This window comes from Ambystoma mexicanum, chromosome 14 (genome assembly GCF_040938575.1).
Source record: "Ambystoma mexicanum isolate Mex_15411 chromosome 14, UKY_AmexF1_1, whole genome shotgun sequence".
Taxonomy (NCBI): domain Eukaryota; kingdom Metazoa; phylum Chordata; class Amphibia; order Caudata; family Ambystomatidae; genus Ambystoma; species Ambystoma mexicanum.
The window spans coordinates 476100644-476126210 of NC_090940.1; the positions used below are offsets into that span (position 1 = coordinate 476100644).

At 48.2% G+C, this 25567-nt stretch overlaps 1 protein-coding gene across 6 annotated transcripts in view; it reads right to left on the minus strand.

Moving 5' to 3' along the window:
- The window catches only part of ATG2B (autophagy related 2B), a 5509925-nt gene that overhangs the window by 4686995 nt on the left and 797363 nt on the right, over positions 1-25567 (minus strand). For all 6 annotated transcript variants that reach the window (XM_069637692.1, XM_069637689.1, XM_069637687.1 and 3 more), the window contains one exon: positions 6216-6378. In XM_069637692.1, coding sequence (XP_069493793.1) covers positions 6216-6378 — 163 coding nt within the window. The remainder of the gene's footprint in view (positions 1-6215; positions 6379-25567) is intronic.

A 25567-nucleotide genomic window follows, 5' to 3' on the forward strand; every position in this document is an offset into this window, starting at 1 on the left:
AAGTGCAGTACATTAAGGACCTTCTCCAGGGGGCTGAGTGCTTGGGAGCACAGGGTGGGTGATGTGAGGTCATCCTCCCACTCACTGACCAGGTCCAGTATTTTGTGTGGTGGAAACCTGTACCTCCCATACACCTTGTCATCAGGCATCCCAAAAAGGCTGGTTCTGGGAGTGAAAATTCGGGCCCTCACTATCCTCCTCCTCCTCCTCCTTTGGTAACCCACAGCCACTGCTGCTAGGAACGGTATATTCATCCTGGCGTCTGAGCTTGTTTGTTGCTTGCGTGCACTTTTATGCTGCGCGGGTCGACGTACGCCTGCTTCATGCTGGCGTATGTGTTTCAGGATTGGACCATTTATTTTTTGGCGCGTTGTAGGCGACCGTGTGAATCTTCCCGCCCACCCCAGGAATACACGTAACACGCTCTCCCAGGCCCAGTCGCGAGTAAATATTCCTGCCCACCCCTGGAATACATGTACCCCACTCTCACAGGCCCAGTCGCATGTGGAACTTCACGCGCACCCCGAAATACACGTACCCAGGGCAATCGCGTGTGGAACTTCCCGCGAACCCCGTAATACACGTAGCCTGCTGGTATCGCGTGTGGAAGTTCACGCGGACCCATAATACACGTACCCTGATGGTATCGCATGTGAGACTACCCGCGCACCCCAGGAATACACGTACCCAGGCAAATCGCACGGCTGGGAGGTGGGGGTGCTGGGAGACAGGAGTGGGGGCCTGGTGGAGGGTGCCCCTGACTGGTGGGGGGTGGGGGTGCAGGGAGACATGAGTCGGGGCCTGGTGGAGGGTGCCCCTGGATGCTGGGGGGTGGGGGTGCAGGGGGACATGAGTTGGACATGAGTGGGGGCCTGGTGGAGGGTGCCCCTGACTGGTGGGGGGTGGGGGTGCAGGGAGACATGAGTCGGGGCCTGGTGGAGGGTGCCCCTGGATGCTGGGGGGTGGGGGTGCAGGGGGACATGAGTTGGACATGAGTGGGGGCCTGGTGGAGGGTGCCCTGCACTGCTGGGGGGTGGGGGTGATGGGAGACATGAGTTGAACATGAGTGGGGGCCTGGTGGAGGGTGCCCCTGGATGCTGGTGGGTGGGGGTGCAGGGGGACATGAGTGGGGGCCTGGTGGAGGGTGCCCTGCACTGCTGGGGGGTGGGGGTGATGGGAGACATGAGTGGGGGCCTGGTGGAGGGTGCCCCTGGATGCTGGTGGGTGGGGGTGCAGGGGGACATGAGTGGGGGCCTGGTGGAGGGTGCCCTGCACTGCTGGGGGGTGGGGGTGATGGGAGACATGAGTGGGGGCCTGGTGGAGGGTGCCCCTGGATGCTGGTGGGTGGGGGTGCAGGGGGACATGAGTGGGGGCCTGGTGGAGGGTGCCCCTGAATGCTGGTGGGTGGGGGTGATGGGAGACATGAGTTGGACATGAGTGGGGGCCTGGTGGAGGGTGCCCTGCACTGCTGGGGGGTGGGGGTGATGGGAGACATGAGTGGGGGCCTGGTGGAGGGTGCCCCTGGATGCAGGGGGGTGGGGGTGCAGGGGGACATGAGTTGGACATGAGTGGGGGCCTGGTGGAGGGTGCCCCTGGATGCTGGGGGGTGGGGGTGCAGGGGGACATGAGTGGGGGCCTGGTGGAGGGTGCCCATGGATGCTGGTGGGTGGGGGTGCAGGGGGACATGAGTGGGGGCCTGGTGGAGGGTGCCCCTGGATGCCGGGGGTGGGGGTGCAGGGGGACATGAGTGGGGGCCTGGTGGAGGGTGCCCCACAGTGGTGGGGGTGCTGGGAGACATGAGTGGGGGCCTGGTGGAGGGTGCCCCTGACTGGTGGGGGGTGGGGGTGCTGGGAGACATGAGTGGGGGCTGGTGGAGGGTGCCCCTGACTGATGGGGGGTGGGGGTGCAGGGAGACATGAGTGGGGGCCTGGTGGAGGGTGCCCCACAGTGCTGGGGGGTGGGGGTGCTGGGAGACATGTGTTGGTGATCAGTAGTGCAAGGTGACATGTGGGTTGGCTGGGGGGCATGGCCATGGTGGATGGGTTGCCTGTGGGACATGAGCAGGGGTGCAGGGTAGTCCCCTGTGGTGTGGGCTGCCTGCAGGGGCCATGGAGGGTGTAGAGGGAACACCTGGGAGGACCCACACGGCCAAATCACGTGTAGCATTCCCCGGCACCACCGAAATACACGTACCCTGCTGAAATTGCGTGTGAACCTTCCCGCGCACCTCGGAATACACGTACCCTGCTGAAATCGCGTGTGGAACTTCCCGCGCACCCCGAAGTACACGTACCCAGGCCAATCGCGTGTGGAACCTCCCGCGCATCCCGAAACACACGTACCCAGGCCAATCGCGTGTGGAACCTCCCGCGCATCCCGAAACACACGTACCCAGGCCAATCGTGTGTGGAACTTCCCGCGCACCCCGAAACACATGTACCCGGGCCAATCGCGTGTGGAACTTCCCGCGCACCCCGAAGTACACGTACCCAGGACAATCGCGTGTGGACCCTCCCGCACATCCCGAAACACACGTACCCAGGTTAATCGCGTGTGGAACTTCCCGCGCACCCCGAAGTACACACGCACACGCTATTTTTCACACAGCGGGTGTCCGTGTTTGTCGGTACCCCTTTGCACCTCATTTGTCCTAGAGGGCCACTGTATGGACTATTCATCATTGCTGCATATGGGTGCTTTTTGTAAGCGCACATTTTGGCGCACATTTATTTCAAGCGCAGGGACGCTACTGCCTGCTTTCTTGTGGCGTACTTGTTTGGCCCTGTGCGCGTCTTTCACCGTGCGCTGGTTTGCCCTATTCGATTCCATGAATACGGGTTGTAGGCGAGCGTGTGGGCGTTCCGCGCACTTGCCTCCTGTACTTCCCCCGTGAGGCCCATATTTTCACGCGTTGTTCCCCATTCCGAGTGTTACGCCCCGTGTTCCGCCTACTTTTGTGATGTGCGCCGCGCTATGTGCGATTTCGCAGTGGCCGTGGCGCACGCTGTTGGATGACCTGTGCGCCGGCGTGCGCTGCGCACTTTTTCAGCGCACATCCAATGTTTTTCTCGAGTACGGACTTCCATGAATCGATGTGCGCTGGTTTCCCTGCGATTTTCGCACTTGCACTGCGATTTTCGCACTTGCACTGCGAATCGCACGTTTTGGCACCTCTGCGCGGGAATTTTCGGCGCACATTAATTCCATGAATCGACACCTTAGTTCACACATGTGGGCCCTCTCTACTGACATACAAGAAGCTGCAATGTGATTTGGCAACTTGGCAGTTTCCGACCAACATGTGCCTTGCTAAAACAGCTTGCTGGAACCAAAATTTATTCCAACAGTCATGGGCTGTCTTTCAAAGTACCTGCACCCAGGTTCAAAATACCTTTAAAAGCTTAACCTGATTTGTCTAGGGCAGAGCTTTGGCTAAATATAAAGCTATAAACGATAAAGCTATATTTGATTTAATATAGTGGCAGATGAGAAAGTACAGTTAAATCTACCAAACCTCAATCTGATTTCATTTATTATTTCTACTTGGTTTCCACTGGACGTGTTGGGCACAGCCATGTGTGTACAGCATTTGGTCTTGATTTTTCACCTGCAACACATGGTGGGCCTTGTCCAGGATGTTTTTAGTTCTCTGCTCGGAAGCTGTGCCACTTCTCCAGGAGAATGGGACATACCTTCTCTAGGGTGGGATGATGACCGTGAGTTTCAAAGGGGCCTATGAAACAGTCACACCAGGTTGATAATTACTTGAGACCCTTTGATCTCAGGTGGACAGGGGATACCAGGAGGAGCACCGTAGTTGGAGAGGGCTTTTATGGTGGAAAGGGGCCAGCCATCTTTAATTTGCCACACACCCTCTTCCTTCTTGAGACCCACCCTAGCTTCTCGCAGATAAGGCAATGTAGGTGTTGAAATCACAAGGAATAAGCCTTGTTACAACAATAAGGTCTAGTCCCTTACAGAAGGATTAGAATAGACCAATCCGATGTGGCAAATGACTATAAAAGGGGATGAGACCCCTCCCTTAATTAAATCATCTTTAGGAATCATTTGCAAGAGGCATCTTGGAACCATCTTGAAGAAGATATCAATGGAGCCTTGTTGGGGCAAAAACTGCCCAAAGTCTCCATCCATTACAGGGAAGATAAGGAATTCCATGGAGGGTGCAGGCCCTCTCGCTGACTGTTTTAGGGCAACAGCTGAAGCAACGTGTTGGCGGGAAGCATGACGGCTGGTGGGCACTGGTACCCAGAATTCTGCCTGCTGAAGTGGAAGCCCTGCAAGTGTCCCTGACAATCTTTCTGGCTGGGAAGGGCAGAAGACGGACTCATATTTCCTCAGGGATCCAGGTGAAGGGCCCCACAATACCCAAAGGACCAAAAGGAGTTGCCTTTGGCTCCCTTTGCAATTCCAAGATACCTTGAACCCCGTAAGAGCGCTCGGAATGACTTCAAACCACTGCAAAGAACCAACTGCCTTTGACACTATCTCAACTTTAAGCAACTTAGAGTGCCTTGAAGCTACGCTGACCCAAACATTGCTGCCTGTTCCAAGCTTCTACGAGCCATAAGCCGTTGATGCAAGTGGAACAGCACCATGCTGTCTGATCCAATCAAGCCAGCTTGCCACTTAAGCTGAATACCTATTTTACCTGCATCAAGACCAAGTAAAGTCTTTGAACTATGCCAACTCAAACATCGCCTGCCTATCCGAAGCCTCGAGCCATGAGCTGTTGTTGCTTGTTGAATTGCACTGCTTTGATGCAACTGGTTGAGTCAACTCACAACACAAATCAGACTCACTGCACCACATAACATTCAGAATCCCAGCTCGAAGCAGTCAAGACCTTGGAAGAAGATGAAATATATATAAGTGGTTCTGTTTCCCTGACCTTGTCCTATTGAAAATAGAGACATTTAACATCCCAGTTTATGCTTTAAAGTCATATTCTTGAACTTGTTTGATGTTTCTACAAGACGTACCTTCAGATGCCTTTTCTTAATCCCCAAAGTGCCCCTTTCTCTCAAAGTCTGCAGTCTCATTACAGAGGTGGGTTGTTAGTGTGTTTATATATTGTGTATCAATTTGGTTTGATTAAAATGTTATTTATTTAATAGACTGTGGATGGGCTGTTTCCTTTATTTTGGTTCTTACTGTACTATTGTTATTTTGTATGATCCCCTGTTGACTTGCACCCTCTGGAAGAGTATAGTCTGCTCTTGGTCCATGCTACCTTACAGGGTGAACGGGCTATACTATTCATGATGTGCCTTTTCTTGCTTTTATGATTGATATCACTGATGTTCTAGTAGTAGTGAGGGGTGAGTAAGAGCTTAGAAGGCCTGCTCATCCCAGTATTTCTGCAGGCAGTATTAATTTTGTCGTAAAAAGCAGCAATCACGCAAGAACTATGATGTAGCAGCAATTCCGCTGAATTTTTAGGGCTTAGACAGATGTCTCTTCCAAGGTTTAAATGAGCAATGTTCCCTTAAATATGAAGCCCTTTGAGCGAGTTTCTTTACCAAGATTGGAGGGATCTATTTTAGGATCCTGCCCTGAATAACCAGGTGTTATTGTATGACCCCCCAACTGCCCCGATTTGATCCTTGGACCTTCTCCATACTTTCAATGTTGAAACACAGAGACAACTGGGACGTTAAAAACGGTCACAAGTGCAAGTGTACAGTTAAGAAACTAAAGGTGCATGTCAAACACTAGACAGGAAACTGGCTGAATGTATTTATGGGGGAGAATGGAACTGGAACTTAAGGTAAGTGTGCCATAAATAGCCCACACCACCAAAAAACAAGGTACAATAGAAAAAATAAAATAACTCACAAAGCAAACTTGAAAATCCATGCATTCAAATAAAAAAGAGGCATAAATATTCATGCTGCACGAAAGTGAACTGGTGTGCATGCTATATTACTTATTTATTGGCAAACAAAAAGAAACTGATACGGTGTGCATGACACACAAAAGAACTAGAACAGAAAAGCATGATCAGTGAAAAGCATGTCTGGTCCTCTTCCAGATAGGATTAATGTCTCCAAAAGATAATTATGTGAAGGAGCACTGGATTACAATACAAGACATTTTAAATATGTCAGCAGTGATTTGAGTTCTCAACACTTTACATCATATAGCAAGGCATAGTATCTCTGACCAAGACAGCCTGATATTATTAAATGGCTCACCATCTGTGCTGTCTGGCAAACCGGAGATGATTTAGTGGATGCAGGAAACTCATCCCAAAAGATAGAAATTCCAGAGACTTCAAGCATTTTGTGGGCAAATGCAGTTGGTTGATGCACATTAATCCCAGAGCATTCACCTGAAGCCTCATCACAGTACACAGTTCTGCAAAAATACCATACAATACTAAATATATGTTCAGTCAGAAAAATGTCCATAAAACATCAAATTAAAACACAATAAAATAAAAATATAGTTCCATTTTCAGACACTGTCTTCCATTTGAATAATATTAATTAAAAATAGAACGAACATCGCTAACACTAAAGACCTTGTCTATTCCAGGTATTACACACAGACAATAAAAGCCTATATTAAATTTACAGTAATCTTAATTTTCCATTGTTTATAAAACTTTATGAATTTTACACATATTCATACTGTGAACATACATGAGTGAGTAAAAGGCAGCAGGGTCAAGTGGTGTGTTCAGCATATCACTAATGAGAGGCATTACACAGGTACATTGACTCTCTTCAGGCAGCTAAATAGGGGTTGGGAGAGGCGGGGGGGGGGTTCATTGGTCGTCCGTCCATTTCCCCCATATTTTCTGGTAATTTTCCATTGTTGAATTATTCGTATTAATGGACTCTTTGATTAACGTCTTGGCATAGACTAATAAGCACTTCAGGTAGCACAATTATTATTGCCCAATGAAATTAATTTCATTTTATCGACCTCGGAAAGTAAATCAGGCATGCAGTGCCTTACTATCATGCCACGCCACACTCTACTTACCTGCAGCAGGCCCATCCGCCTCATGCCTGGAGGATTTATTTGCTCTGGCGGTGGAGCGGGAAGCGACTGTTCTGAACAGCACGGCTAATGATGTACGCCTGCAATGGGGGCAGCCATCCTGAAGGAAGTGTGCATGCACGGGGGACCAGTGACCAGTTTCCCTGCATCCATAGTGCCTCGGGCTCCATTGCCATACCAGCCAGCATTAAACCGTAGATGCTTCATTGCAACACCAGCCAGCATAAAATCAGAGATGCCAAACACTCATTTTCTCCTAGATAAGCTAAGACAGTTTTGCTCCCGACTCCTGCTTGCCCCATGCCTCTTGGTTTTCCTGTCTTTCTTGTCTTTCCTTGTTTTCCCATGCCTTGTTCTTTTTGCCACTTTCCCTCTACTACACTGCTCAGTTGGTTTATTGCCCTTCTTGGACTGCTGCCTGTTCCATTCTGGCTTTTGTGCTAGCCACCATCCTGGTCATTACTTCTACAACCACTTTCCCCGCTTACCATTGAGCAGTGGTGTTTCACCACTGTCCGTGCTGGCACTGCCCTGACGCCAAAATAATCAGTGGAAACATCTGTGCTTTGCAGTGTAGGGGGTTTTTCAGTCCTTACAGGCCAACGTCTCTTTTGACCTGGAGGAAGGAGACCTCACTACACTGTCCATCGACCAGACAAGTTGGGGAACACACCATCATGAAGATGATCGGATAACAGGTACTAAAGAGCAGTTGGGGGCTTGGCATGGCACTCGCAAAGTCTTGTGGTGCTGTCCACATGAAAAAACATATATATCCAATTTAATTCACCCTCCTAAAAACGAAAATCAGATCCACTGTGTGAGTTATTACATCACTGTATGAATCCCCACTTTCAATCCAGTTGTTTTAATATTTTTCTTTTTCATGCATTCCCTATGTGATAATCTAAGGAGGCATAGCTATGAGATGGAAAGATACTAAGGGACCGAGAGTTGACAAATGGTGGGAGGATTTGAAGAAATGGGTGGTGGCAGAAATGGGGGAGTGGGCAAACGTGCTACGAACACACAAATTGGACATGAGCGCAGACATTTCAGCAGTGGATAGCCCTGACCTTGCCATTGTTCAGCCAGGCATTGGAGAATGTAACTGCATAAGTGGGCAAGTGGTGCATGCATGCGACGGAAACTACGGACTTCATGAACAACATTAGGGGATGTAGACAGGGTGTACGGGGTGTTGGGATGTTGGGCGGCGCGGTTGGTTGTAAATGTGAAATTGATATTTGTGTAACAATGGTGTGACATGTTAATTAAGAAAAACCATTCAACATTTCTTTTTTTTTTTTAAAGTCATCCTCTAAGGAGAGATCATTTTTGACAGATATAATTTCAAAGAAACATAGCTCTTAGGCCACCAGGCACAATAACAGGGTTATAAGGACAGCATTTTCATTATTAGTTCACAGCCCATCAATTTTATATTTGAAGTTTTGTAAAGGGCCTCATCACGAGTTGGGAGGTATCCTGGCTGTAATACCACCCAACTGTATTAGCGTTACAACCCACCGGTCCGGCAGTAGTACCGCCAGATCACGGGTTGGGTGTTCACAGTAAATCCCCATTAGATCCAATGGGGCATTTCAGGCGCTAATAACGCACGCTAATACAGCCGGCATCAATATTGCCGAAAACAGGGTGCTAAATGGAATTTTCACCTTCAGAAAAAAGCTGGAGGTAAGACAGCCCATTTAGCGCCCAACTCGTGATAGGGCCAGCCCTTAAATATGGAGGTAATACTGTTACTGCCGCATTGAAGGGCTACAGCCCAACTAGTGATGAGACCCAATATATTGTGCTGGCTACAATAACTACATAATCAAACAATAATTCTAATAATAATGAAATGATGATACCCATAAGTAAAGGTTTATCAAATGTCAAAGAGAACAGTAATCAAGTAATGATGGTGAGGTGAGTGCAGTTTGTAAGAGAAAGTGAAGGGTATCAGGACGCAGCATTGTTTACTCCATCTCTCCCCACATACATATCAAAAAGAAATGAATCACTAAGTTCTACGTTGGCTCCAAAATAACTTTGTTATATACAAAAAGGAACACATACTACAACCCGAAACTTGAGCAGGATACCGTGACGAATCCAGGGAAATTGTCCCTTTTCCTCAAGGCGGAGCCACCCCCTTTGGGACTACAGAGTTGAGCCCCTACACAATACCCACCCCTAGATTCCATTGGGGGTAACTACCCTCACAGACGACAAGGAGACCCCAGACAAGGATTACCTATACCTCCTTCGTAGGAGACTGAGAACCAATCAGTTCTACCTTTCTGCTCAGGGGGGAAACCTAAGGGTCTTGTTACATCTGAAGAGGGAGTGATGAGGCAGAGACCTGCATCAGGCGAAGGAGGAAGAAGAGCTGTGGAACTGCAGAGCCACTGCATAGAGGAGGTGACGTGGGGCTAAAGGACAACCAGAAGAAAGTTTGCACAACCAAATACAAGACAATCTATGGAATTTAATACAAACACTTGTCGAGGGGTCCCGCGCTACATGCCCCAGGAAAAGAGACAGACTTAATGGTCCCAGATTTGAAACTCTATCAGAAGGTAGGGGCCTGGGAGAGAATACTAAAGACAAAAGTGGGGAGGAGGTGCTGCTGTGCAAGATGGCGGACTAGACATGAGCCGCTCTAGCTCAGCTGCGGCACCAGCAGTGGGGAGGCTCTTGGATCTCTCCGAAGTGAAATAATAGTGGCTTCTGGGACACCTGACCTGCTGGACCAATCTGGAATGCCGGAAGAGAAGATATCGGCCCGGGAACACACAGAACCCGTTGGTGAGAAGGGGACCCGGATACGCGTTACCACAGAAGAAATGTCAGCCTGAGGCGTGAGCCGAGAGAGACGTGCTGGGGGCAAGAGAAGGCATCCTTCTGGGCAGCAGAATGGGAGTCTGGGCAAGTGATCCAGCCACACCACTGACAACTGAAGGTGTGGGGAGGCGGGGACGGCCGAGGCCAGCACCGCATTGGCATGGCGAGTGGTGCCTGGCATGTAATCCCCCCCTTTGCAGCCAGACTCGTTGGGGGCGTAGTAACAAGAAGCAGAGCGGCACATCGAACAGGGCTGGCCGGGCTACCTGACAGTAAGCATGGTTGGGGGAGAGGAGTGGGAGACACCCCAGCCCAGACCGCAATGACAAGGAGGGCGGTGCCCGGCACGGTCCTCCAACTGCAGCACGCACACCCAGCGGGGGATCTGACACAGAGATGCAGAGCACAACGGGATACAGAGCGGGGTGCGGCGGCCGGCATGAGAGGAGCACCTGGGACCCTGAGGGGGCCTTGAGTAGCGAAGAGCCAGAGAGGAAGCAAGAAGGGCCCTGCGGAGGCCGTGGAAACCCAGAGAAAAAACCCCTAATGAACATTGGCAGAAAGGACGCGAGACACAACAGGGGAGTCTGGTGAGGCTCCGGGCAGCAGACAGCCCTTGGCCCACTAATTAAAAACAGAACATCCTTCAGTAGGTGGACAGGGGCCGGGGGTGCCACCAAGGGAGAAAATCTGTCTGCAAAGGCGGTGGGAGAGTGTTGCACCACGCGGTGAGGGAGGGCAGCAGAAATGGACGCCTGGAAGACCAGTGCCCCGGGGAGAAGGTAGAAGGCGGTGGGCCCTATCCTACCAAGGGGGCATAACACACGGATGCTTCCCTCCGTCCCCTGGGGTAAACTGAGATAGTAGAGGCAGCACATGATTGCAAGGGGGTGTGAGTGCAGAGGAATCCCCAACAGGGATATAGGCACTGGGGTACGGGGAGAGCTAGAAGCTGGAGAGCTCCGGGTGCACTGTGGAGGCCACTGGTTGATGACTAGGAGGTGAGACAGCTACGTACCCCGGGTCGGCGGGAGCAGCCAGGACTGATACAGAGCAGCGTAATGGCAAAACAAAAGGGGGAAGAAGGGCCCAGTGCACCCAAAAATGGACTGCAGACTGCAGCAGGGCAGGTGAACAGAACAGCAGGTGGGGGACAAGAGCATGGGGCATCGCCCTCCATGCGAGAACTACTGGCCATCAGAGATTCCAAAACCTTGCTCGAAAGGAAAGTAGACGCAGTGGGAGCGTAGGTCAGCTTTTTCTGAGGCAAGATATGCAGAAGATATCAACCAGAGTAGGGGAGGCGGAACAAAGAATCTCAGATATGGATGACACCCTCCAACCCATGAAAAGGGATATTCACGAGCTTAAACAGAGGACAAATGTGCTGGAGGATAGGGCGGAGGATCAGAGGGAAGGGACTGTAGAAATAACATCATGGTCCTAGGCCTCCCCGAGAAAGTGGAAGGGCCATTGATGGAGTTGAATTTGGAGGAGTGGCTTGCGGAGTGGCTAGGACCATCGGGTCAGTCCAAATTCTTTTCCATGGAGCGGGCACACAAGTAGGGCAATCCCCGTTGCCCACCCAAGGCCCATGATAGCTAAACTAATGAACTACCGGGACCGTGACGCGAAACTGCAAGCATCGAGGAGCAAGGGCCCTATACTGGTCCAAGTGGCCAAAGTGACAATCTACCCAGACTTTACAAAAGTGGGCCAGAGGGCGAGACATTCCTTTGAAGAGGCCAAGAAGAGACTGAGGACAGCTGAAATCAAATATGCTATGCTAAGCTCTTCCCGCCCACCCTCCAGGTGGTAGGACCGGGGGGTTCATTTTTTTTCAAAGACAGGTGGAGGCCTGGGACTGGGCTGATGGGGAGGGTCCAATCAAACAGGCCAAAAGAAGGTTGCAGAGGAAAGCGGACCCTGTTGAGGACCCAGACCAGGTGCAAGAGGAATCACGGCAGAGCAAATATCCAGTGCTGGCGCACAGCCTGGGCCGAGGTGATTGGGAGCAAGCATGGCATTTGAGAGACACATAGCCGGAGCAGAGCTGGAGAGATGAAGTGTCCAGCATACTCCCGGATCAGCCAGTCGGTGGGCTAGGATGATTACAGTTTGTATTCTTGTTTTTTTGGGGATGACAGATGTGTCAAATTGGGGGAGCGTAGGGAAGGGGCAGGGAGGGGTGGGAGTTAACAAGTTTGTACAGGTCATGGTAATGGTGCTAACGCTGTCCCAGGGACAACAAGGGTGTGGGGTGGGGGGAGTTGTTTGTCTACACCAAACACGGTGGGGTGATCACAAGACTATAGATGGCGGGTGAGGATAGACTGAGGCCACCGTTGCTGAGCTGCCTAACATGGAATGTCAACGGGTTTGCTGGATACGATAAAACTGGGTTTAGGAGCAACATACCTGGCTCTTCAACAGGTGATTGTGGTGCTGCTACAAGAGACCCATATGATGAGGACACATGTAGGTTATTGGGGAGGGGTCAGTACTCGATAGTGTAGCACGTAGGATTCACAAGAGGTTCCAGGGGGGCTGTCAATCCTAGTGAAAATGTTGTTCCTATTAGAGGTGTGACATGTAGAAAGAGATCCAGGAGGGAAGGGAGAGGACTCCTGTTGAACAGCCTACTATGGGGGAGATGTCCCCCCCCCCCCCTCGGCCGCCGGGCTACAGGGGGAGATGCTACATCAAGTCTAGAGCTGGTTAGTGAATTACGGGGGAGACATCACACTGGTGGGGGGGGGGGGATTTTAACGACACAGTTAAGCCTGAGATGGACAGGGATCCGTACAGAGGCAGGCAGGGGCACTACCACACCAAACTTAAGTTTCTGGAAGTTACAGGCCTCAGGGACAAATGGTGGGATCTAAACCCAGAGGAACGGGGCATCTTCTACACCTAAGCACACTTGGCCTTGTCACGAATAAATTACATGTTAATGCCTTGCTTATTGGTGGGTAGGGCGATGTCTACCAAGGGGAATATCAGATCACTCCCCACTGCTGGTTCAGATACAAGGGGGGCGAGGGCGCAGACAGGAGGGTGGCGGGTGAATGCTTATTACCTAAAGGACAGTAAGATTGCAGATGCTATTGGGAGGAATCAGAAACCTATTTTTCAAACAATAGTGGGACGGTTAATAGGTGGTCAACCTTATGGTAGGCATACAAGGCAGTAATACGAGGGAAGCCGATGCAACTGGTCCGACAGCATCTCAAAGAGAGGAGAGAAAGACGGAAGCAACTTGAGAGGGAGGTGGGCCAAGCGGAGGCCACGCATGATAGACTGCACACGGTGGAGAGTGGGATGGAACTGGCTAAGGTGATGGGACAGTATGGTACAGTTGTGCGCAAGGAGTTTCGGGCAGCACACTGGGACAAGCAGGCAAGAGTGTTTGACATAGGGGATAAGTGTGGTCACCTACTTGCATGACTCGACAAGAGGGATGATGAGGCGCAGTAGGTGAGGGAAATCCAGTTCCGGAAGGGATTGTAGCTAGTAAGAATGAGGCGATTACAGAGGCGTTTGGCAAGTACTATCGGGAGCGGTATAGGGAGGTATCGACTGGGGAGAGGACTACAACCATACAATATGTGAAACCGAAAGGGATACGCAAGAAGTAGCAATTGCCTCACTAGATGCAGTGAAGGCCTTTGACTCTGTCAGATGGCCTTGGCTGATGGCTGCCTTGAAAGAATATGGAATAGGGCCGGTGTACCTGAAATGGGTAAAATTGTTGTACATCACCCTACTAGCCAGAGTCAAGACGGGGGTGACTATTTCGGACAAGTAGCAGCTCAGTAGGGGCACCAGACAGGGCTGCCCTTGGTCCCTGATGCTGAACATCCTCGCATTGGAACCCCTGGCGATATATCTGAGACAACAACACAAAATTGTGGGAATTTACACTAAGGGGGGACCACATCTCATATCACTGTATGCGGACGATATACTGCTATACCCGAGATATCCAGAGGAAAATCTGCAATATATCTTGGAAGTAATGGAGCGATTTGCATCGCTCTCCGGGATCGCAGTAAACCCCATGAAGTCGAGCTTGTTCCCCCTGGGTAGATATATAGGGATCCCGCAAGAGAACCTACCAGTATTACAGATACCCGGGGAGACTGGTACCTTTAGATACTTGATATTTATCATAAGGTGGAAGACGACACACACATAACACGAAGAGGACAGTAGCAAACTTGGATAAGAGCATGAGATTCTGGGCGAAGCTCCCCCTGGCCATGGTAGGGAGGGTGGCGCTGTTGAAGATGGTGGCATTGCCCAGGCTACTACACTTTTTTGTGAACATCCCCTATATGATACCCAAGCAATTCTTTGGTAAATTACTTAGCGTATGCAGAGGCTTCATATGGCACAACACTAGGAACAGAATAGCCTTATGGAAATTGCAGAACACGTACGATAGAGGGGGTTTAAAATTGCCCAACTTCGAGATCTACCACCTGGCCAGCCAATTACGGTATGTGGCTAAATGGCTGACGGAAGATCCCACAGCTGAGTCCAGATTGCTACGGTCTGAATGTGCCCCGTTTTTCCCGAAAGAGATCATATGGGTGCCCAAATCAGAACTAAGAGGGCGATCGAGGCTGCTGGAACTGGGATGGGGGCCAGGGGGTATGGCGTAAGGCTTGTCGGGCCATGGAGAACCCGACTCCATGTTCCCCGCAGATGCCGCTAGTGGCATTGTTGGGGGTGGATGATCAACTAAGAAAGACGATTCGCAAGCACTTGGAACCGGTGGGCATCGCAACATTGGGAGACCTGTGGCAAGAGGGGAAGGTTTTAGAATTTGATGTGCTGATAGATGAAACCGGACTACACCCAGGGCAATATATTACCTACACCAGGGTGGTATGGCGGTTGAGAGAATCATGGCCTGAATCAGTGCTTGAAGATCAACCCGACAAAGCCATAGAAACAATCTATGATATCTCGGAAGGAGGACACAATGTCTCCCCAATCTATGAACTCTTGATGTCTACGATGGGAAAGGACGTAACGCAGCTGAGACGGGATTGGGAGGAAGAAGTGGGGGCACCCATGCATGATGGGGTGTGGGAAAGGGCCCAGAGATATCACAGAAATGTCCAGAAATGCGAGGTTGCAGCAGATCCAACTATACGTAACTCACAGGGCGTATATGACCCCTCAGAGGGTCGCCAGATTTAAGAGTACAGAAACACCTAAATGGGAGAGGTGAATGCTGGGATGGTACAAATGTTCTGGGAATGTTAAGGGATTCCCTGCATAGTTCTGGAGGCTTGTGGGGCACGGACCTGTGGAGGAAATGCAGTGGATGTTTCTAGAGCGCTTGGAAGAGGGAGCACTACTGACAGATATCTGACAAGCCATGGTGGTGGTGATACATAAAAAGGGGAGACCCACGGAACAATGAGATGCATACCGGCCAATATTGTTAATTGACGGGAGGCGAAGATCCTTGCAAAAGTACTAGCCAATAAACTCTTGCCACTAATGCGCAAATTAACACCCCCCGATCAATGCGGTTTTGTACCGGGCAGGGCGAATAGAATGAACATCAGCCCTCCGCAAAATACGCTAGACTCGATCCCCTCCCTACAGGGCCTGCACGCTGTCATGACAACAGATGCTGAGAAAGCTTTTGACTCAGTGGGGTGGGACTATCTATGGGCGGTATTGGATACATTTGGGTTCAGGCCCTGGCTCATTGAGTGGGTTAAGTTGCTATAGAAGGACCTAGTAGCGAGGGTTAATGTGAATGGATGGATGTCCAGTAGCTTCCCGCTCCAGAGTGGGACGAGACAGGGCTGCCCACTATCGCCACTCCTCTTCTTGTTAGCCATGGAGCCCTTGGTGGCACAAGTTCAATTAGATCCCGAGATACAAGGTTTTACAAAAGCTGGGGTGTGGGGGGGTGCATTTTGTTGTATGTGGATGACTTCCTCATCTATTTGAGAGATGCCAAGCATACAGGACCCCGGGTCATGTAGGTTTTCTGAGATTTTGGGGAGGTCAGTGGGCTCAGGATTCATTGAGAAATCGATTTTGATGCCGGTCAAGGTAAGGGATGCAGCGATCGCAGAGCGATGCCCCCTCGTGATAGAATGGTCTTCCTTTAAATATTTGGGAATCAAGAGTAGGAATAGAGAGCGCACAGTTTATCAGGAACAATCTAGACCCAGTGCTAGACCAGCTGAGAAGCGACGCGAAACATTGGGCGACAGTGCCCCTGACGTTGGTCGGGAGGGAAAATCTGTTTAAAATTATGTCACTACCAAGGATCATATATGTTTCCAAAATGGGCCAGTCAGGGTTCCCATCAGGGTTTTATGGAACATAGAAGAGCTGCAGAGGGGGGTTATATGGGAGACAAGACATCGAGAGTGGCACTATCGACATTGTCCAGGTCAGTGTGGGAGGAGGGTCTGGGGGTCCCTAACATATAACACTATTATTCTGCCTCCCAGTCAGTGGCAATTAATGAGTGGCTATTTGGCATGGAGGGAGGGGTACTTGTCCTGCCTTGCAGGTGATCTATGGGAGCAGGCCAGAGCATAGGCTCTCAAAAGCAGGGGTCAGTATACTCGAATCCAGGAAAACTGCACTGAAGGCAATAGGGTCGGGAGGGATAATGACGAAGGAGGCTCCTATATGGGGTAATGAAGATTTTCCCAAAATCCGGAAATTAGGTAAACAAGAACGATGGCAAGAGAAAGGCATCAAGCAGTTAGAAAATATTGTGATTCAGAAAACCAACTCGCATTATTCCGGCAGTTGCAGGAATGGTACGAATTGAGGGAGGGGGAGCGATATACTTACAGATTACAACTCGCAATGTCTCGGGAAGGGCGGGACCTACCGGACAGGTCACCCATAGGAGGCCAAACTTATGGAGGGGAGATTAAAGAAAAGGAAATCACACGAGTTTATCTGATGCTAAACAGCTTTACCTCCAAACCTTTAACGAAGCCGAGACACTATTGGGAGGGTAATGTGAGAAACCAGAGGGTGTCTCACTGACTAGTCCCTGAGAATCTGTCATCCAGGTGGCCAGGACACGGCCATCCCTTTTGGATCCAGTTCTTGGGGGTGGACCAGTGCTGCCTTGGTTATCACCTGGGTGGGGGGTCCTTGGAGAGTGCGACACCTGATGGCGAGATGCAGTATCCCTTTCCCTCTAACACCTTTAACCCCTCCTACAAGATAGGATACCAGCGGACTTTCACCCCCCACCTTCCCTACATGAACACTGCTACCCAGACAGCCTGCTCTAGGACAAAACAGACTAGTACGCAAGCAATGTACCTGGCCTGTCCCACTATCATGGTCAAGAAGAGTCAGGCAATTAACTTTGACAAAACACACCTGGCTTCAATTAAACTTCCCCCAATGGATAAAAGGAGGAGCACGAGAGCACACTTTGAGTGAGGCAAAGCACACCATGAAACAGTTCTTCCCAGGCAACAGCAGGAGAACAAGCAAGGAGATACCCTTGACCTTTTCGACAAGCTGTCGTTATACTCCCAGGAACTTGAAAGCAACATGTTTAAGGCCAAGAAGGGAAATCGAAGAATACTGCATTGTGTGGCTGAGAATTTTGGGGCCCTCTTGGGTGACTGACCAAGCCTGGGAGGGGCAGCAGCCGCTGTGGTATCTTCCTTGGCTCCGAGATCAAAGCCGCAAACAGAGAAATCAACACAGCCGATGAGTTGAAGGAAACTGTACGAGGCCGGTCTGTGTTGAAGCGAAGGTTTCAAGCTGCTACATTGTTACATGAGAGAGCGAACGTTGAAGCATTTGATGAAAGACGCGGTAAAGGCCTGACAGCTGATGAATTGTTTGAATAGTTAACGTGAATTAAGATACGAGATAGCAGAGTGGTCTGGCACCGCGTGTGTGCCCAATCAAAGGTCTCTGACTGATGCATCTAACAAAGAAGTGGCAAAAGGAACTGATATATGAATGTGATAACCAAGAAAAGAAATCAAGTAAGTATTAATTGAAGTGGTCTTGCGAGGGTATAAGTAAATTCCATCGCCCAGTCGAAAGTCTTCGATAATGAATAAATGCATCAAGGTCTAAGCCCAGCTGAGGGAGACCTATTCTGAATTTATCGAACTCGAACTGTGAAATAAGGAGAAAGCGAGAGTGCAAGGTCTGAGCCCAATCAAGGGAGACCTATTGTGAATTGGTGTAAAAAAGGGGTCCGGGCCTGGCTGAGGGAGACCCAGGGTGAACAGTGCACCGAGACTTTGTAAGCGTGAGACTCCTGAAGAGAAAGGAATTTTGATGTATTTTGTATGCAAGGCATTCTACGAATGAGAGACTTTTGAACGGAAAGAGACTTTGTCGCAGAAGGCCCTGGTTTATATCCTGAACTGCATCCTCGTGAAGGAGAAGCTAGAGTCTGTGCTAAGCTCAAGTGTGCCACCTTGCCCCATGCTGAAAACGTGGGGAAAGTGAAGCTAAATGGCCGGCTGTCCTGACATATCGTTTCTTGAACATTTTCTTTTGCATATATCATTTTCCCACACCATTTTTATTTAGAAGTAGGGATTGGCAATAGGTTTATTAGTATATACCCTTTTTATTTTGACAAGACTCCACTAGGACTGTGTTATTTTTACTTTGATGGTTGTAGCTTGCTCCCCTCCTTAGATTTAGGGTTAGATAGGCGTTCATCCAACCCATTGAAGTTCAATAAACACCCTTGAACTGTGATCACTTGTGTCTGTCTTCACCGATTGATACCTTGCCTTCCTTATAGTAACCTGGGATCATTAGAGGAGGAGAACTGGGAGAGGCAAGTATTACAGTAGGGCTTCGATTCATCCAATATAAGGTGCTACACATGGTGTATTATAGCAGGGACGAACTGCACCCGATGACCCGGGATGTTGACCATCTGTGTCTGAAGTGTAAGATGCAGTGGGGCCCTTCTACCATTTAGTTTGGGAGTGCCTGGTGGTGAAGTCCTTCTAGGTTTGGGTAAGAGGCAAGATGGCTGGGACCGTGGGAGGGATCCGACTGCCACAAGCTGATCCATGTGAATGTAAGGCGAAACACAGGCTTTTCAATGCCAGGGATAAATCATTGCTTCGGACATCTCCGACGCGAGGGAAAAAGTGGTTTGCAAAAGAATGGGGCACCTCTGCACCTCCCTCCCCCCTGGATTCCAGCAATGGCTGGAGGAAATGGATCACTGCGCAGAACTGGAGAAAAGTTTATACAGGGAAAGAGGGTGCCCCCAAAAGTTTCAAAAGATTAGGGAGAAATGGTTAGACACGAGATGAGCTTTGGCAGGGCGGGGGATAGGAAGGGGGGACAGGAGGAAGGTGGGAGGTAGGAAATTAGGGAAAGTTATTGCAGGGAAGTAAGGGGATGTGGGGGGAGAAGGGGAGGGGGAATGGAGGTGAGAGAGGGGGGCGGGACCAATCATGAACCTCAATATGGAATACCCAACCTGTGGTTGCAAATGTTCAAATGTTTACATATGTTACTTATGAAGAACATCAATAAAATCTGTTTTATAAAAAACACAAAGGGGTCGAAAACTAGCCACCCTATGTCGCGTATAGTGAGGACCAACTTACTGAAGCAGAATGTTATGTTATTTATGTAGTTAGTGGTAGGGATAGAACATAGGATAGCACAGGTCTGCACAGGGGACAGTATTTTTGTGAGACATCCTGGCAAGCAAAGCACACTATTATTTTCTTCTGAGGTTAGGGAAACCCATTACCATAGTTATCAAGTTAGTTGGTTTTATTTTCTTAAATAAAATGTATTGAATCATGTATTCTTGTCCATTTCTATGTCTGACTTAGCACAAGTGGTGTCAGTGGGGATACAAATGTACCTAGATTACATCAGGCCCAGTAGACCTCCATCTGGCTCATTTTCAAGATCCCTATAATTCAGCGACAGGGAGCAGTTACGTGCGGGCATACAAGTAGGTGGGTGCCTGACGAAAAATTCCGGTCATTTTCCCTTCCTCTCCACCATACAAAATAGCTAGCAGTACATTTTGAAGTTATTAGTGTTTAATTTATTTGCATATTCATCTAGCTCCTGTGCATTTCCTGACCACAACATGAAGATGTTGTCTATGTATCTTTAAAAAAAAGGAACCTATTTCTCAAAGCCTGTTGTAGGCGCTAGTGCATGAAAAATCTCATATTGAATCATAGTCCGAGCAAATTTTTCTCCCATTGCAACTCCCACTGTTGGTTAATAATAGTTACCATTAAAATTGAATCAGTTGTTGATTAAGCGAATTGTAGCATTTCTTCTATCATTTCGAAGAAAAGGTAAAAAAGCTGATTTGCACTCTAACCAAAATGTCACTATATCAATCATCAGATTAATGTGTATAGAGCCTTAACATAATTTGTAACACGTCAGCACGGGTCCTTCCAAGAAGCCAATTCTAAGTGCTTCAGAATATCTATTGAGTCTAAGTGTATGAATCAAATGTATATACATATTTCCTTAATTCGGTATCTATATATTTTGAGATGGGGTCTGTCATCCAAACTATTCCACTCATTAATGGGCTCATGTCCAGTATTTATTTCAAATAAAGTATGGATTTTAGGTAGATAGTATATGGTTGGCATCTTATCATTGTGGTTTCTCAAAACATCTACCTCATTCTACTCTCTCTGTCTTGATTTATGACAAGTGCTGTGGGGTCGGATGGTAACTTATGACGGCATCCAGGGGGACCCACCCATTTGACCACATCTAGTAAAATGGCCGTTTTGCTGCTTTTTTATCGTGTTTTCTTTAGGGAGAATGGGTGAGGGTACATTTTATTTCAGTGCTTAAGGTAGTGGGTGTGTGTGTGTGTGTGTGTGTGTGGGGGGGGGGGGGTTCCTAAGGTGTTTCTAAGATGCCTTAATATGTTCACTTTTATTCATAATTTCTATATCACCACCTTTGTCTGCATTGTCTATTGCTATGGTATGCTATTGTCTTTAGATAGCAAAACCAAAACTTGATGGCTGGCCTGCCCCTTTTAGGGTGGAACCAAGGCTGATTCGCATATGTTCTTTCCCCTTTTGTAATGGCTTGGCAGGTGAAGAACGATTGTCTGGAGGGTTGCCCAGAGCAATGTGAGAGGTTAAGATTAATTATAAACCGTCCAGCCATCACCTCTTCTGTTTTGCTATAGTCTTTAGATATCCTTATACTAGTGTTGATTTTATTGCTAAGCATGCCCACGTTTGATAGATTTGTAAAAAGGAGGTCAGGGACACTTGTCAAATATAGTACCATTATGATCAAGTGGGAAAGACCTTATTAAAAAAAACGTTTTTCCAGTTCTAAAGTTAGCGTACTACAAGAGTTATTTTCCTCTCCTTAATTTGCCACCCCCTCCTACCTTTCTGTTCTCCCTCCTCAGTCCATTCACTTCTTTCCTCTATAACTCATTTCTCCTCTGCTCCCCACAATTTACTCTCCTCCAATTTACCTCTAGTACATATAACGATATGGAGGGGAGAGGAGAACCTGTGACTGTATAAAAGGAAAGTGCAGAGGCTATTATGCCTATTGTGGATGACAGTTGCAAAACTACAATTGGAGGGAAGCAGTGGGTGGAGCATTGCAATGTGTGTTAGTGGGATGGTTGGATACTGTGCAAGGCTGTACATGTTGGACTGTTGATGGAGGGTGGGGGATGTGCCTATGTTATTATGGCTGTTTGTGAGAAAGGGTAAGGGTTGGATACCTAAGTAATACAAGTTAAGTCTAAGTGTATGAATCAAATGTATATACATATTTCCTTAATTCGGTATCTATATATTTTGAGATGGGGTCTGTCATCCAAACTATTCCACTCATTAATGGGCTCATGTCCAGTATTTATTTCAAATAAAGTATGGATTTTAGGTAGATAGTATATGGTTGGCATCTTATCATTGTGGTTTCTCAAAACATCTACCTCATTCTACTCTCTCTGTCTTGATTTATGACAAGTGCTGTGGGGTCGGATGGTAACTTATGACGGCATCCAGGGGGACCCACCCATTTGACCACATCTAGTAAAATGGCCGTTTTGCTGCTTTTTTATCGTGTTTTCTTTAGGGAGAATGGGTGAGGGTACATTTTATTTCAGTGCTTAAGGTAGTGGGTGTGTGTGTGTGTGTGTGTGTGTGGGGGGGGGGGGGGTTCCTAAGGTGTTTCTAAGATGCCTTAATATGTTCACTTTTATTCATAATTTCTATATCACCACCTTTGTCTGCATTGTCTATTGCTATGGTATGCTATTGTCTTTAGATAGCAAAACCAAAACTTGATGGCTGGCCTGCCCCTTTTAGGGTGGAACCAAGGCTGATTCGCATATGTTCTTTCCCCTTTTGTAATGGCTTGGCAGGTGAAGAACGATTGTCTGGAGGGTTGCCCAGAGCAATGTGAGAGGTTAAGATTAATTATAAACCGTCCAGCCATCACCTCTTCTGTTTTGCTATAGTCTTTAGATATCCTTATACTAGTGTTGATTTTATTGCTAAGCATGCCCACGTTTGATAGATTTGTAAAAAGGAGGTCAGGGACACTTGTCAAATATAGTACCATTATGATCAAGTGGGAAAGACCTTATTAAAAAAAACGTTTTTCCAGTTCTAAAGTTAGCGTACTACAAGAGTTATTTTCCTCTCCTTAATTTGCCACCCCCTCCTACCTTTCTGTTCTCCCTCCTCAGTCCATTCACTTCTTTCCTCTATAACTCATTTCTCCTCTGCTCCCCACAATTTACTCTCCTCCAATTTACCTCTAGTACATATAACGATATGGAGGGGAGAGGAGAACCTGTGACTGTATAAAAGGAAAGTGCAGAGGCTATTATGCCTATTGTGGATGACAGTTGCAAAACTACAATTGGAGGGAAGCAGTGGGTGGAGCATTGCAATGTGTGTTAGTGGGATGGTTGGATACTGTGCAAGGCTGTACATGTTGGACTGTTGATGGAGGGTGGGGGATGTGCCTATGTTATTATGGCTGTTTGTGAGAAAGGGTAAGGGTTGGATACCTAAGTAATACAAGTTAAGTCCAAGTTAAGTTTACAACCCTCAAATGATAATAAGGAATCATCAATTGATTTAATGGACCTATCAGTATATGAAGACGACCATGCCAAGTCGGTAGTAGAAACTACTGACGCGGATCAAGCTCAACATGCAGAGCTGGAAAGAGAAGTGTCGGCGCCTAAGGAGGCCAATGATCGTGTTCAACCAAAATTGACAACGCACCTTAGTGATTCTGAAATCAATTCTTTGTCAACTAAACCTTCCTTAGTGGGCCCCATTAGAACTTGCTTCATAAAACTAAAGATTCCCACGCAAGTGGATATACATATCAATCCAGCTAGCCCTATCTTCAAAACGATGGAGGACAGGCGCATGGAACTTGAACGTGCAATGCGACCTTCACGGCCACAAAGACCGTTGGGCCATCTACAAAGGTCTCCTTTCGCCCAGATTACAAACACTATGAGAAGGCCCGGGATGACCCTTTAAATTGGAACATGAACAAATTCAGACCTAAAATGGAAGATGAACATTGCCTGGTTGGGGCTAAAACGCCCCGAGACTAGAGCGAGATGCAAAAAATCAAAATGACAAATGGCATAGAGCCAAAGCTCAATCTCGGAATAGAGCACGCCTGGAATGCATCGAAACCAGTGACAATCTAATACTAAATCGCACAAAAGTGCTACGTTTATTCCACTGTGTCCCATGCCTTAGAACTATCAAGTCAGATGACATTAAAACAGTGGAATTTTTAGAAGACCACCCCGACAGAGTAATCTTGCATTTCTGCTGCAAAATTGTTTGTTTTATTTTATTTGTATTTATATAGCGCACAACAGCCCGAGGACAACGTGGCACTTGTTATTGTACAAAGCTTAGTTACTTAGTTACATGGTCATTAGCAATATGTATACAGGTTGCAATATAGTTACATAGTCATTAGCAGTATATGGGATACATTACTCACCGTAATCGTATTTCTGATGCTTGTATCTGCTTAGATTCACATGCTGTGCATAGGCCGACATCTAGTGGAAGCTGCGGAGTATTACAGTTTGTTTTTCGAAACTCGAAAATGGGCGTCGACACAGGCGTGCCAGTAATACTATCCCTAGTGTGACGTCCACTGTACCCAAGATCCCTCACGCGTCTAGGATCCTCAGATTGTATTTTTTCTGACATGAGGAAGCATGAGGAGTAGCGTGAGTACAGATAATCCAAGCAGATAGACAGAAAGGTAAGACTACAAGCAATCATGCGCCTTCTCTCGGAGCGGAGGCAGGGTGGGTCGCATGTGAATCTAAGCAGATACAAGCATCAGAAATACGATTACGGTGAGTAATGTATCCCTTCTGAGGCTTGTGGAATCTGCTTAGATCACATGCTGTGCATAGATTAGCGAGCAGTACCAGAAGAAGGAGGTGGGATGTGAGAAGGGTCATGAGCAAACAGGTGTCTTAGAACCGCTTGTCCCACTTGTGTATCTGTCTTGGAATGAGTGTCAATGCAGTAATGCTGAGTAAAAGTGTGAATAGAGCTCCAAGTAGCTGCTTTGCAAATGGTGTCGAGGGGAACATTTGCAATGAAAGCCAGAGTGGCCCCAATGCCTCTAGTAGAATGGGCCCTTGGCGTAAAAGGCAGAGTTTTTTCAGAAAGAGAGTAACACAGCTGTATACAGTTGATAATCCACTTTGAGATCGCGCCTTTAGAGACGCGATCCCCCTCTCTGCCTGTAGCTACGGAGACAAACAGTTGATCTGTTCTCCTTAGCGGTCTGGTTTTATTTACATAGTAGAGGACCGCCCTACGCACATCAAGGGTGTGTAGTTTCACCTCAGCTGAGCTTTGCGGGTTCTGGAAGAAAGCCGGAAGCTCGATGGACTGGTTTACATGGAACTTAGATATAAATTTAGGAGAGAACCTAGGGTGTGTGCGTAAAACCAGTTTGTCTTTGTGGATAGTAAAGAAAGGATCCTGCACTGACAGAGCCTGAATTTCACTGACCCTTCTTATAGAGGTAATGGCTACTAAGAAGGCCGTTTTATAAGTCAGGTGTTTGAGACTACTTTTATGCATGGGTTCGAAAGGGGGGCCCATGAGCTTAGCTAGCACCACATTGAGGTCCCATCCTGGCGGTGGGTTCGAAATAGGAGGGTGAAGTCTCTTTACTCCTTCCATGAAGGCTTTAACTACTGGTACTTTCCACCACGATACTTTGTTATGGGATGTGGTGTAAGCCGAGAGGGCTGCCAGGTGTACCTTCAGAGAGTTAAAAACCAACCCTGCGTCCAGCAGGTGGAGCATGTATGTTACAACGTTGGAAGGAGTGCAATCAACTGGGTTGATTTGTTTATTCTGGCACCAAATAACGAATCTCTTCCACTTGTCAAAGTAACAGTGCCTTGTGTTTGGTTTCCTGGATTCTTTTAGGATGTCCATACACCTCTGTGGTAAATTGAGATGGCCAAACTCTATGACCTCAGGAGCCATGCTGCCAGGTTCATTGAGTTGGGTTCCTGGTGCACTGTTTGACCTTGTTGCTGGGACAGTAGGTTGTACCAGGCTGGGAGTTTGATGGGCTCGCACACCGCCATCCTGCGTAGGTGTGGAAACCATGGTTGTCTCGC